Genomic DNA, 15251 nt, shown 5'->3' with positions numbered 1-15251 from the left:
AGTTATTTCAGGCATCGGCCATCTAGTCATGTACGAACATGGACTTACTAGAAAAACAATCTTAGGCTTTGTTCTTTGTCCATGTTCACATCTTATTGTTGCTACAAAGTAGGATTTTACTCTACCTCTCCATAATGAGGGGGCATGGAAAGACGGTCTGCACAGGGGCTCATTAACAAAAGCCATATAGTAAGCACAGCTCCTAGAATACCATTTATTGAGCAACAGATGCTGTCCCAAGACCGCTCGGGAATCTACAGGGAAACACAAGCGACTGCAAAACAAATACAGGGTGTCCTAAGGGATTCACAGGAGGGCTAAAAATTCGGATTTGAATGATTTTTTGGAATCAAGATGATTTTAGGAACACAGAAGGCTGAGGGAGATGAATAAAATATTATCTGTCCAGAGTTTGTAAAATGACTTTCAGGAGATTTACTCTGACAACACTTCAGACTGCTGAAACCAAGGGCGATGAGCACTAGTACTTTTTGTTGTCCAATACTGGAGATGTACTGTCAATGAATTTATCATTATTATTAGTACTCAACTGCAGTCTAGTCGGTTATGAGCGAGTGTTGCGGAGGATTTTAGCCACATTTTTGTTTATTGTGTAAATGATGGGACTAAATCCTAGTCCGCATAAAATTCAGGAGTTTTTTAAAAGATGATTTTTTAGTGCACAGAACATAATCTGTGACTAGTAATGTACCACAATGTAAACTACCTTTACAATGCTTATCATTTCAATGATTACTTTTTGCAATAGATTGCTGTATTTTGTTTAAGTGGCTATCCATAATACATTCTTTGCAACAAAATTCGTTATAAAATCATTAACTCACTTTACTTTTGAACACACCTGAAGCCTAAAACCCTACCTCTTTTTACTACTACCCACTCCTGAACCCTACAAAAGAACCTTATTACTAGATTCTTTGTCCTGCTACATGTGTCATCAATCTAATCAACAACAAAAGCGCCAATACTGAGTTCTACTCAAGACTACACTTCGTTCAACTGGCTAGCAACCAATGAATTATTAACCATGTATTGGATTTAATCCATCAATATTTATTTCTTTTTAAAGATTCTGAAACAACACACACAGTATAAAATGTATTTATAAATATGTGAGAACACTTAAAAATTATTTTGGAGACAGACGTACACAACAAGAATAAACCAAAAATGATAACGCATTCACACAGTCTCTTGTATCACCTGACTCAGCTCGTCTTCATATCAAACTATCACACCTTCAGGCTTTCAAACACAACAAACATGAAACACAAAACACAGCAGCGTGGGTCTATGTGATTGCCTAAATCAAAGATTTTTGTCAATGTGGGAAAAAAAGAAGAGAATTTTTTCTTTTTTAGCTTATATGCTCAATGTACATCATTCCGCAAAAGCATAAATGCATGCAAACATTTTTTGACATAGAAACCCAACAAACAAGGTCGACGCGATTCGAATCGGACCCATTGTCCGATTCTCATCAGGACCAAACAGAGAATCTGAGTGTTCCAAGCTATCTGTTTATTCTTGTCGTTCATTGGTTGTTAGCCAGTTGAACGAAGTGTAGTCTTGAGTAGAACTCAGTATTGGCGCTTTTGTTGTTGATTACTTAAATAGACTCTGCTTTACTGAAGGTGAGTCAAAGCCCTTGTGTGTTTCTTGAACATGTGTCATCAAGGCATGTGTTGTAAAGGATCATTGTAAAAGATTTGTTGCAAATGTAGGACTTTGTAAGAAATGTGTTGTATAGGTGAAATACCACTGGAGGGGTCCGCACTAAAAACTAAAAGCTTACCTGAAGGCGAAAAGTACTCAAGAAGAGGCCGTAAAGAAGGAGAGCGTACATTTGAACTGGCTATGGATACATGCGAGAAGAATGCACTGTGACGTTGGGAAAATATAAGGGAGTAGATGAGAATATCACACCTGAGAACAGGTGAAGATGAAGCTGGGGTCCTTCTCCATCAGACGTACAGCAGTTACCCAGCTTCGAGCACATTTACGAATTGTCTCTTCATACGGCCAAAGCCAAGCTGAAAAAAGAGACAGGAAATATGGTTCAACTTCCACACTCAAAACTAAAACCTACATCAATTGACTTCCTTCACATAACATACTTATTAAAAAACATCCCAAAACATACTTAATGTAACAAAAATCAGAAAATCCTTAACTGAAAAAGCAACCACAATTTTTACTTAATTTCACTTCCTTTTCTGGCGACGTCTCTCAACAAAACATATAAGAAGGACTGACTCCGCTTAGTGTCTATGAAGAAAGAGCTCAGAACTTAGGCCCACTTGTCGGACAGGTTTTAGCAGTCGCAAACGAAGAATCAAGCCTTTGTGACCGCTAAAGAGCCTTTTGCTGTGCACCAACCCTATTTTGCCAGTCGGTGTCCAATTACGTACTCGCAAAATAGGGTTTTCTAGTTGGTATTAGGAAGGGGCGTGTCAAGGGCAGCCCTTTTTAATTGTGAGTCACAGGGGAATGTTCGAATGTTTTGCGACTGAAATACGGTCGCAAAACATTTGCAGTCTACGGCCTACTTCAAGTAGGAGTTAAGTCAGTCGCAAACAGGAGAGGTTCTAAGGGGACCCCTTCCCCTTTCTCAATGGCAGCGAGACGTTTTTATGAGCAAGCAGTGGTCCCAGGGACCATTGCCTACTCTTAACAAATGAAACTGAAACGTCTCATTTTTCTTTTTGAAACACATCTGGCTTTCCTTTAAGAAAAACAGACTTTATTTAAAAAATAAAAAGTTGCTTTAATAAATAGCAAACAAAGATATGCTGGTCTGCGGTTTCCAGCAAGCCCACCATACATGTGGTTTTTTTTTATATTCCCAATGAGAAGCAAATTGCAACCTACCTCATGAATATTGATGAGGTAGGTAAATTGTGACCCCATTAGGAATCACTAAATGTGTCTGAGACACATTTGAACATCGCATTTTGCAAGTTCCGAATTGCACATCGCAATCAGGGACTCGAAAAATAATCGGTCCTACATGTGGCCCTAAGAATGTTCCGATTGGGTAGATTAATTTCATTCTGCTAGACTTCTCTACTGCATTTGAAACACCCCATCACACTATATGTTACTGGTCAGAAAAGGGAATGTCGGTATACACGGCAAAGCCTTGGACAGAACAGCATTCTTCCTGGCAAACAAATACCAAATGTTCACTGTACCAACATATGCCTTCTTCCCAGTCAGCCTAGACACTAGGATTAATCAGAGCTCAACTATCCCCGCCACCCCCTAGCATCCCCCTTTCCATGTTTCAATCATTTTCACTAGAATAAACACGCACAGAGAGCCAGTAAAGTACAAGTTACTTACTTTCGGTAAAGGTGCATCTAATAGAGACGATTCTAGCAGCAGAATTCTTAACGTAGAATTATCCCAGGCGTGAGATTGGATCTGGAAAATTTTCTTTGCCACAGCATCTCTGCGCGCCGGGGGGTTGTACCATGTGACTCCACACCGACGCCATCCGTGGGCATGACGTCAGCAAGGTCACATGCCGTCCGTTTTCTTCTGAGGACTTTTCCGCACCACAACGCGGAGCCATCACAAACAAAACTGTGGAGTGTATGGGAACAGTGTGCGAAAGAGCAGATAAAACAGAAAAGGGAGGAATGAAGGTGAGGAACAGCACTAGTTGGAAAACAGCCAGCCACTAAGGCAAAGAAAGCCATAGCAGTGAAAGAGCAGAGCACCGCTCTAAGGAGCAACCTCGCAAAGTTAAAGCGACATCCTTCCTGGAGGCAGAAAAACATGTGAAAAACGTCATAGCAGATGATAGAGAGTCTGCCATCACAATCCATAACAGTGAAGGGTAACAAATCCAGAACAGATGAGTAACAGTAAATTACCCTAAGACAACACCATCAAGGAGGGCTGTATTCCCTGGAGAACACACACACAGCGAAGGGGACAGCTGAACATGCCCCTAGGCAGCGGACAAGGCAGGAACAGCCCCCACAGCCGAGAAGTGCAGGTGTGATAAGAAAAACACAGTCGCACAAAGCTCCAACCGAACAAGGGGCAGGAGACCAAGGGTACATGCCAAGGCCCACGGAGACGGACCATAACGGCCAGGCGTGCGCAGCCGGCAGCCAGAAAATACCATGAAGCAGTGCGCCCAGAACAAGCCAAGTGCAAGTTGAAGGCAGAGGTAAGGGAACCTCAGAACAAGCCCCAGAGAAGGACCGTTCCAGAGACACCACCCGACCCATGAAGGAAGTGGGACCAGCCAGAAGATTAGAGGGAAAAATATACAGGGCGGACCTAGAGCCGCCAACCAGAACACAGGAGAATACCAGGAATATCCTAGACCCCCGAAACACAAAGCAGAGGACCAGGCCGAAACACAGGGTAACAAGATGAAGACACCACGGTACGACACAGTAGGTGGGATGATCAAGCTGGCCTGGTGACCCAGCGGTTGAAGAGTGACAAAAGGCATGACAGGCAAGCCCTTTAGACGATGGATAGGAACTGCATCGGATACTGAGCAGGACAGAGCCTGAAGCAGCGCACGCTGCGCCAGGATATTAGAAGAAAGACCACACCAAGCGGTATACAGTGACTCCAGGAAATCGAGGAACCCGAAAAGGTATCCCCACTCGCCCAGCTGAGGACAGAGCTACACAATAGCTACAAGTACCCCACCTAGGATATGATACGTGCCAAATAAACCATGGGAACCCTCTTAGGGAACAACCCTGCAGCAGAGGACAAAAACATAAAGGACCTGCGTGAAGTACCACAGATGGCTACCAGTCAGCAAAAAATACACAGATGGCCCAATCTGAGGAGCTACATGGATGTGCTAACAGCCAAAGCACCACACCACAAAAACAAAAGGGCTGTAATAGCAGCCAACAGTACAGAGGGGCCAACTGAAGGACCCCGAAGGCACTTCAAGCCACACCGAACACATAAACGTGGCCGACCGGAACACCAGGCCTAAAGCAAAAGGCGGGATAAACACCTCCCATAAAGCACCTAAGGACCAGCAAGCTAAGCTTATGGAGGGGGAAGAGGGCGGAGCCCCGCAAGGAGCCATTGAATGGCCGAATCTGCATGGGTGTTAAACAAGAGAACCCCATCAAAAGGAAGGTCAACCAGATGCTCCCTAACATTCTCCGGCGAAACGCTATCCGGCAATGAAGCATGGAGGCGGAGAGCCACAGAACTCGCCATAGCGCGGCCGAGAGAATCAGCAACAACCAAGGCCGAATGGAGAATAAACGCGGCCAACTCCCGGCCATCCAACACAAGGTGCCGCAGATCAGCGCAGACACAGTCATGTGAGGAGCTAGACATAAGGGACTCAGCGGAATCCCATAGGCTGGCGGTAGCCACGGCCAACACACAAAGTGTGTTGAGCACTCGCAAAGCAGCACTAGAAGTGAAGATGTTACGCCCAAAAGAATCCAGCCACTGGGCCTCTCGTGACGGAGGAAACAACACTGATGGCAAGGAAGGAATAGCTGTCTGCAGGAGAGGGCCCTGAGCAGAAGGGTGGAAAGAAAGGCAGACTGGATCGTGTGGAGCAGGACGGTGGCGGTGGAAGAGCGATTGAGGCATCGGATCCCCCGTGGTAGGGCCGCCCCTGGCTCCCAGAAGAGAATTGTGGAGCGAAGCTTCAAATGGAAGAAACAGCTCCCCTCCACCAGAGCCCTGGTGGAGGACTTCCAACAAATGGTCTGTAGGGAATGGGGTGACCAGGTTGCCCAGGCAAAGGCGACACACCGCCTCCGTAGGGGGAGAAAGCAGTTCCTCCGTGGAAGACGGCTGTAAACTAAGTCGTCAATGCCCAAGTCCAGCAGGAGGAAGAAACTGCCAGCCCCTATAGGGCGGAGGATCCATGGACGAGGGGGGGCCTGAGGGGCCTCCGGCGAAGACGGAGAAGCCTGCCGAGCCAACAGCGAGTGGCGAAATAGAGGGACGTGGGTTGCGGCCGCGGAGACGGCGAGGAGCCCTCCCTGGAAGACGCCGGAGAAAAAGCAACAATGCTGCGCCCAGTCTCCGGTGAAGAGGAGACAAGGAGATGACAAATCTTCGGAGAGAAAGGGACCACCGGAGACGAGTCGACGATCCAACGCCGGGACAGCGCCTTGGAGTCCACCACAGGCACTGGTACGACCTCGGCCGGAGCCGAGGAGGCCATCCGTGGTGCTGAGTCGACCTCCACCACCACTTGCAACTTGGGAGAAGGGGGCGGGGACGGTGCCGGAAAAGGTGCTGGCTCGACCTCCGATGAGGGAGCCGCCTGCGTAGAGGACCGAGAGGGACTCGGGGATGCACCCCCGGGTCCCGGCCACCACACGCCAGGGCCGGGGAGGAAAGCAGTCGGCACCGGAAAGCCGCCGGCTCGGCCTCCGGTAAGGCAACCGCCTGCCTAGAGGACAGAGGGGGACTCTGGGACAAATCGTGAGTCAGGGACCTCCGTGAGGATTTGCGGCGAGTAAGGGACGCCGTGGGTCGAAGAGGGGAACCCTGTAGGGCAGCACCTCGTTGACACCACACCCCCACAACCTGAAGCCGAACTCGTCGGCGACGCCGTGGGAGGCCCCGCATCTGGCAAGGGATCGCGGATGTCCCAGGAAGAGGAGGGGGGCCAAGGAAGCCTTCAAAGCCGCAGCGTAGGCCTCCATTCAAGCCCTAGTCGCCCAGACGCCAGGAAAAGGCAGATAGGGTGGCGACGAGCGAGGGCTCACGTCCCAAGGGGAACCCGTGCCCTCCGCAGAACGAGGACCAGGGCCTCGGAGACAAGCTGTAAGCCTTACCACTGGACGAGCGACGCTCATGGGGCCTCGGTGAAGGACGATGCCGCAGGAGGAATCGGTGGTTGCTGGCCCCATCCGAGGTAGGAGATGGACGCGGTGACGAGACCAATCTGGACAGACCGGCCGAAAGTAACTTCATTCAGCGCTACATCGGCTTCAGATGCTGACAAGCGAAGCAGTCTGTAGAATCATGGTGCTCGCCCAAACACCACATACAAATAGGGTGAGGGTCCGTCGCTGACATCTGACGCGTACACGAAGTGCACGTCTTGAAACCCGAAGGCATTCGCACACTGTTCCACAACGCAAAAGCGTCAAAAAGAAGGCCTAAAAACAGGCCAAAGGACAATCCGGATCTGTGTTGCAAGCGGAAAAGAAGAGAATCGACGTCAGCGTGCCAGGGTGAGGATTATGTGACCTCGGTGAAGTCATGCCAGCGGACATCGTCAGGGCAGAGTTACGTTGTACCGCCCCCCGGCACGCAGAGATGCTGTGGCAAAGAAAATTTTCCAGATCCAGTCTCACGCCTGGGGATAATTCTACGTTAAGGAATCTGCAGCTGGTAGTCTCTATCAGATACAACTGTCTGAGTGTGCTGCCAAATAATAACACTGGCACTTCTCAGAATAGAAAGTTTAAACTTAAATTATTTGAATTATCACCACATGCAAATTCAAAGAAAGAATGGCTACTTTGACTGGACTCCGCAGTGACCCTAATAATCCTTTCATCATCTCTGCTATTCTATGCATTCTGTCCTGTGAAACCATGATGCCATCAAGGACCATCAGCACTAGCAAGGTTGCACCGCCAGAGGGGGGTACCCATCATATTACTTGATCTAAGGGAAGGTGGCAATCTCTTCTGACCTACGAGGAACCTATGTAGTCTGTAAAGCACACTGGTGTTCCCAACAAACACAGTGATCTCTTCAGTCATGTCTGTATCAGCACTTAGTCCGGAAACCTCGAAGACAGACCTGGGCTGCTGTCTTGGCTTTCTACAACATTTCCATTTGCCCCTTGAGTTGCGCATGAATTTCACAGTAGTCTGCCTGAATGTTCACATTTTCTGGAGCTGTAAGGTCGCTACAGCTATGTCCCCACCAACATGTAATGTGAACTAGTGCCTCTAGAGAACATACACTGTTTTTGACACCGGTCCTGCAACTTTCCACTGACTTCTCCACTGCTTCCAGGTTTTTGGTTTTATTAATAAATCAGCTATCCCAAAAAGTCCAGTTTCTCACATTTTGTGCTTCATTCTGAAATTGCACGCCCACCACAAGCTGTCATACAGCAGCCTTGTTAACAAACTGGGACCGCAGAGTGACCACTCCTGCCACAAAACTCTCAGTCTGCCTGACCTACCCTACACTAAGCTCCATCTAGTAGAAGGGATCTCCATTAAACCCACTCTGTGCAGTCACTATTCTGAGGACCTTGTTGGATCTGATTCTAGATTTTGAAATTACAGTGGTCCAGATGAGTCAGAAACCATTCTGGCAGTGATGTGCTGTCTGGGATCAGTGGTTGGGGAAACTAGCTTTTTGCTGGTTTCACCTCACCTTTGCTCCCATTATAGCTAATAAGCACTGGTGTAATGGCTCTGAAAAGTCCTGAGCCTTGCTAATCAGGTGTCAGTGCATTTGCTCTGACCCTAAAAAAGGTACATGGCTGATTGGCTGTTACCTATTTGGCACAGCCTAACTTACTTGTAAGTCTCTAATATATGGTACAAGGGGTACCCAGGACCTGTATGTTGGAGTAGCCGCTCAGGCACTGCAAGACTTGTTGTACTGTCGAGTGGAACAGGGTAAAACATGGCTCCCAGTCTGCCACTGCTAACTCCGCTTTAACATTTTAATCAATGGCAAAGCCCAAACACCATTTCTATTGTGTGCACGTCACCCCTACAGCAGGCCTATCGAGTCCCAAGGCAGGGTGCAGCACATTAGTAAAGTAGAATATGTGTTTAGCATGTTCTAACAGTAAATACCTCAACTGTTGTTTTTACTGAGAGAGGAAAATTGGCAAGTACAGAGTAGAAAGAGGTTGAAAACTCAGCTGTGCTGACTTCTGAATAGGACAATCTAAATTGGTACTTCAAGGAATCCAACAACTCAATACATCAAGCCCAACTTGATGCCCACATTAAAAGTTAATCTAACTTATTTCAGTAGAAAGCTGGCTCTCTATATAGTGTCAACAATTGAAAACATATTTTTGACTAAATTCAATAGTGGAGTGCTCAGTGGAATCACTTAATAATTGAGTGGTACAGCAAATGCAAAGCCTTGTATCCCACCGCTGCACCACCAATGTAGGAAGCCGGCTCTCTTTTCAATGCATCAAAATGAGATGTGCTTTGCAGAGAGTCCAGGTATCCATTATTAGTGAACAGGAGCTTGCCATATTTGTAGTAGTGTGGTCGAGCAGCTTTAGGCTCATCATAGGGAAGTGTTAAGCATGTTTAACACACACAGTCAATAAATGAGACACACATAATATAGTGAAATCCGACACAAATTTAGAAAATACCATCCATTTTTAGGTTAATTTAGACACCAAGATCCACAAGGTTAGTTAAGTACTTGTCAAGTTAGCGATTTTCATTAACACAGAAAATACAGCTGTGAGATTTGAGGCATGAGTCTTGCATGTGGTAATGTGATCCTACGGGAGAAAGATGTACTGCATAGGGATACTTGCCATGGAGTTACAAGGTAGTTCCTTTGGACTTAAGGCAAGTAGGGGCCAAGGTTCTTAGAACCAACAGCAGTTTGGGTTTACCTGCCCTTGTGTGTCCAGGTGCAGTGGTGCTGGTTGCAAGGGTAGATTTACCTTTACCTTGACCTCTACCGCAATTACGGTAGAAACCCTGTAACAGCAAAATGCTGACAGTGGTTACTTGGGACCAAGTCCGTCGGAACCCAAAGGGGGAGGGCTCAGCTCTTGAGGGTCTCCGAGTAAAGTATGTCCTATCAGTAGGCTTGAACTAGGGCTGTGGGGCTCAGATGCAGAGGGGTTTTGACTGGGTCACTTGCATTGGAGGCTCTCACTTGTTAAGTAGACATGGATATGGGGAAAGAACATGACTGCCGGGCTGGCCTCAGTGATGTGGACATCCCTCATCGGCAGGTCAGCCTTGGTGGTGTAGGTGTCTGTGCTGGACACTGAACAAGCCTTGGTTGCTTCAAGGCGTCCGGTACCCTGGGTATTGGTGGAGGGCAGTTTTCTTAGCCCTAGCATCGATAAACTTGGTGGGGAAACAGATGGGACCTCCTGGGCATGGTGACCTCCGTCTGGGCAGTTGCTGCATCGGTGGACCCAGTGGTCTGCAGATCGGTGAACCGGACGTTGGGGTCCAGAAAACTTCAGGGAAGTGGATCCTCTACTTCATGGGAGATGCTGACAGATTGTCAAAGTGCTGGCAGCCATCTGCAAAGGATGCACAGCTGCAGGAAGAGTTGCGTCTTTGCAACTGTCGAGATAGAAGCAGACAGGCAGGGTTTGGAGCCACATCCACAGCTAGTCCACAGTTCTTGCATTCTTCAGCTCTCCTCCCTCTTCTTTGCTCAGGTGAATCTGAGTTGCTGGTGTCAGGAGTCCACCTAAATACTGAATTTAGGGGTGTGAAGGGTAGTAGTCAATGGGCTACTTACCCTTGGGTCACTACACCCCTTTATGACCACTTCCTGTGGGGAGTGATCATACCCTGTCCCAGAGTTCCTAATTCCACCAAAAACAAGAAGTTGGTATCCTTCTTTCATGGGGCACATCAGGTAAACCACCTTAGGGGTGTGACTAGCCTGGTGGTGCAACACGCCAAGTGCATAGCTACTTTCTCGCCTGTCCTGGTGCAAATGGGCTTGAGGGCAGGGGGTGACAGCTCCCAGGTCTGGGGGAAGTCGGGGTCACACATAAAAAGGCGGCAAGGGCTTTGAAACCCCTGACCTTGATATGTTAAATTACTAGCCATCCTGCAGGAGGAGGTGTGAGCACCTTCCTCTGGAGCTGGCATTGTTTCTAGCTTCAGAGAGCGTGGGTTCTCACCGCAGGAATCCTAAACATCATCCACAATAAGGAGCATAAGAGGGATTTACCAATCAGGTCGCCCTATTTCTATTTCTATTTAGGGGATTTTGTAAAGCGCTTGGTGACGCACAGCGGCGTGTCCCCGCGCTAAGGAGAGATATTTACTGGACCCTACAGAAGCGGCATACCTTACTGTGCGAATAGTGCAGTTTTAAGCGTGGCTCTAAAGATTGATTCTGAAGGTTCTAATCGCAATGCCATGGGTAGTTTGTTCCAACTAGAGGCTGCAAGGTACCTAAAAGATCTTCCACCCATCTGAGCTCTAGACACTTTGGGAATGACCAGGAGTCCTGAGCCAGAGGATCTCAAGGAGCGGGACGGCTCATAAGACGTAAGTAGTCCTTGCAAAGGGAGAGGAGACCTCCCATTGATGATCCGATGGCACATGCATAGTGCTTTGAATTCTACCCTTTTTCTGACCGGGAGCCAGTGCAGAGACCGGAGGGCCGCTGAGGATGCGGCTCTTCGGGGCAGTCTAAGCACTAGTCGGGCAGCGGCATTCTGTAAGACCTGTAGGCGGCTCAAATTCTTCTCCAAGGTCCCTAAATAGAAAAGATTGCCATAGTCCATCTTAGATGTGACTAGTGCATGCACCAGGGTTTGTCGGGCTCTCACAGGTAGAAACTTCAAAGTCTTCCTGAGACTTTTGAGGGTCCCAAAGCATGACCCGACCACCTGATTAATCTGGGGGCCGAAGGTGAGGTCAGTATCAAACCAGATGCCCAAGTTCTTTGCTTTCTGGCACGGGGTGGGTGTTGGACCTAGGCAGGACGGCCACCATGCCAACGTCCATGTTGATTGGCATCCCCCCACGACCAGCACCTCGGTCTTGCCTCCGTTGAGCTTGAGACAGTTGGCGGACATCCAGGCAGCAAGATCTTGCATGCAGGCTCTGAAGATGTCCGCCGAGAGACCGGGTGCACGCGAGAGGGAGATGACCAACTGCGTGTCGTCGGCATACGACACCATTTGGAGGCCGTGACTCTCTACTAAGGTGGCGATCGGGGCAACATAAAGGTTAAAAAGTGTTGGACTCAGGGACGAGCCCTGCGGCACCCCCTGGTCCAAAGAGATTCGCTCAGAGTAATGGTCACCCTGCCTCACTTGGAAGCCTCGGCCTGTAAGAAATGAATAAATCCATTTCAGCGCTGCCCCTCTTACCCCACCTTTGTTCAGACACTGTAGCAAGATGGAGTGTGCTACAATGTCGAACGCTGCGCTTAGGTCTAATAGGATTAAGGCCATGGTTTGTCCCTCGTCTGCACCCTGCCTGAGGGTTTCGGTGGCCCTGAGAAGGGCAGACTCCGTAGAATGACGGGGCCGAAACCCGAATTGGGTAGGGTGAAGAAGGTTGCCTTCCTCCACGTATTTCATTAGCTGTTTGTTTACCACCTTCTCCGCTACCTTAGAGAAATAAGGAAGCAGAGAAATGGGGCGTAGATTGTCCAGCTTCTCAAAGCTAATGTTGGGCTTCTTGCGGAGGGGGAGCACCACAGCCTGTTTCCAGTCCTCCGGTATAGAGCTGGATCGGAAGGAGACATCTAGCAAGTGCCTGATATAGGGTTCAAGTATCTCCAGAGTGTCGCTCAACCTTTTTGGGGATGCGGGATCTCGGGGGGAGCCAGATTTAACAGATCTGCAGATTTTAACTAGATCTTCCGGTGGGGGGATGGAAAAATTGAGTAGCACTCATAACATCATAATATATAAATGACCTGATTGTACTAGAACAGCAACCCTTTTCAAGGATCCCGAGGACATAATAATATCTCTGCCGGATGTACATAAATGAAAATGTACATGGAGCAGTCTGAGGATCTGGTGCCAAAGCTTGAAAACAGATTCTACCCAACTGAGGTGGTGAAAAGGGCTCGTAAGAGAGCGTTTAACATTCCCTGGGATGCCTGGTTGGAAAGGAACTAGAGGCATAAGGACACCTGCTTGCCAGTGGTATGACTTTTGATCTACTGTCAACACGAATCAGACAGATCACTATTAACTTCGACAAAAAATCTATTGATTTCCTGGACCTAACAATTTTTGTGGAGAATGAGACCCTCTACACCACCCTGTTCAGGAAGCCAGCGGAGAGAAATTCCCTACTTCTATACTCCAGCCATCACCCGAGAGGACTCCGTGACAGTTTGCCTTTCGGCCAATTCTTACGGATTCGACGAAACTGCAGCCGAAAAGATGACTACATGGAGCAATCGACAATACTCATGGAGAGACTACTTGAACGTGGATACCCTAGGCGTTTGATCAAGCAAGCCAAGAAGCGAGCATGGTTCAATCCCAGAGAAACCCTATTACAACCTGGAGAAAGACAGAGTAACAATGACGAACGTATCATTTGTGTAACCACCTTTTCCACCAAAAGTAACATGATAAAGAAAACTATCAATAAGTACTGGAATCTGGTATCTGAGGATCTTGGCTGCAGTGGCCCACCCCTTCACGCTTTCAAAAAAGCAAAGAACATCCGTGATCATGTGGTGTCCTCATTCCTCACGACCCTAAACGAACCCTCTATAATAACTATGTGGAACCTACCCCCTGTTGTGGGACACTACCGATGTGGTTCATGTAAGGCTTGTCCAGCAAAAATTCAAACCAAAATGTTTAGTCACCAACAACACCAAGTTCCACTTAAGTCACATACAAACTGTAATTCCACCAATGTGGTGTACTGCATAACTTGTCCCTGTGGTTTGATATATGTGGGACAGACACAACAACGAGCCAAAGTGCGTTTTTTACAGCACTGTAGCCGGATAAGGTGTAAGGTCGCAGGAGCCCCATTAGTTGATCATTGCAATGAGAAAAATCACCCTCCGGAAAGTTTGAGGTGGATTGTCTTGGAACAGGTCAGAGTGGGCCCACGGGGTGGTAATATAGAACCTATCCTTAATGTCAGGGAGATTAAGTGGATCCGATTCTTTGACTCAGTACACATGGGTTTGAATGAGTCTGAGAGCAGTTTCGCACAAATGGCTACCCTCTGAAATGTTTGTGTGACTAACTTTTCTGTCCCTGTCTTAATGAACCTCTGGCTGCTTGTTTATATGTCCAAAAATGTTTCCTGAAAAATGTTTCCTGATGATGACGGGCACCTGACTACCATACTCGGCTGGTTCGTGCCTTTTATTATAAAAATGCCATAGCATGTATTCCTTCCAACATGTCACATTGAATCCTTTGGATATGACTGGCGCCTGACCACCATACCTGGCAGGCTAACGCCTCTGAAATATATATTGCAATGTAATGTGTGTTCTGATGAAATTCGGGTTTCTGACGTTTTTATTTAATTTCATGTATTTTATTACACACTAACTGCGCCTGACCACCATGCTTGGTAGGTCCGCGCTGATCTTTCGTCATGTGATTATTTTGATGCACCTTTGAATTTTATCAACTACGCCCGACCACCTTTCTTGGTAGGTCCGCGCCGACAGACTGATCCCTCATCATGTTTTATCTGTTTCATCTGATGCTTTTTTTGATTGTGTAGGTCCCATAGTGCATATTCACTGTTACGAACATGGCAGGTCTGCCCAATCCATGATACGAGCTTTCACCCTTGGCAGGTCCAAATCCGCCCCTTCCAATTATTCTATGCTACCTAAAGAGTCTTTTTTCAGTCAGCAAGTGACAGGGAATGCGGCGTTTTTCAGCCCTCCCGGTTACTATAGCAACGGGAGTCTGTCTTCACCGAGGCTAGTTAAGTTACCCAGTAACCTTGGCAACACTTCCTGGTTGCAGCATAACGCGGCGAGACGCTGGCTCGCACGCTTCGTGAAGGAAGCAATCCCTTCGGGTGAGTTTTTTACCCTCCTGGCGATATCTGCCGTATCTGCATTTGGCTTCCATTACGGGGCATTTCTAAACTTACTTATTCCGACCCCTTGTACTTGCAGATGTACCGAAGGATTTTCACTGTACGGACTGTCTGCAACGAGGCTAGTTAAGTAACCTCGGCAACCCTTCCTTGAACTTGGCTCGCACGCTCCGCGAACTGAGAAATCCCTTTCGGGTGAGTTTTTTCTATTGGCGATATCTGCCGCCTTTTGAATTCGGCCTCCAAAACGGGCCCCCCTAAGTGTATTTACCCTGCCCCCTTGCCCCTGCAGATTTACAGAGGGATTTCCCTTGACGGACTTTCTGATTATCATCCACTTTGCGGGAAAGGAGCGATACTTACGCATACCTTGAATCTATCATCTCACGGCGGTGAGGTAGGCCATATCACTCTATATAAACTATATACGGCCCCAACGATGTCTGGAACAAATGAGTAATGGGCGTTTAATTTAATTTAATATTTTTT

The 15251-nt window shown here is 47.7% G+C and overlaps 1 protein-coding gene across 1 annotated transcript in view; it reads right to left on the bottom strand.

The window, feature by feature from the left end:
• MAN2C1 (mannosidase alpha class 2C member 1) overlaps positions 1–15251 on the bottom strand; it is a 362406-nt gene that overhangs the window by 162803 nt on the left and 184352 nt on the right. Inside the window, exon 7 of the mRNA XM_086959311.1 lies at positions 1948–2054. Within this exon, the coding sequence (XP_086815437.1) occupies positions 1948–2054 (107 nt within the window). The remainder of the gene's footprint in view (positions 1–1947; positions 2055–15251) is intronic.

This window comes from Lissotriton vulgaris, chromosome 2_2 (genome assembly GCF_964263255.1).
Source record: "Lissotriton vulgaris chromosome 2_2, aLisVul1.2, whole genome shotgun sequence".
NCBI lineage: Eukaryota > Metazoa > Chordata > Amphibia > Caudata > Salamandridae > Lissotriton > Lissotriton vulgaris.
This window is presented reverse-complemented; position numbering and strand designations above follow the sequence as displayed.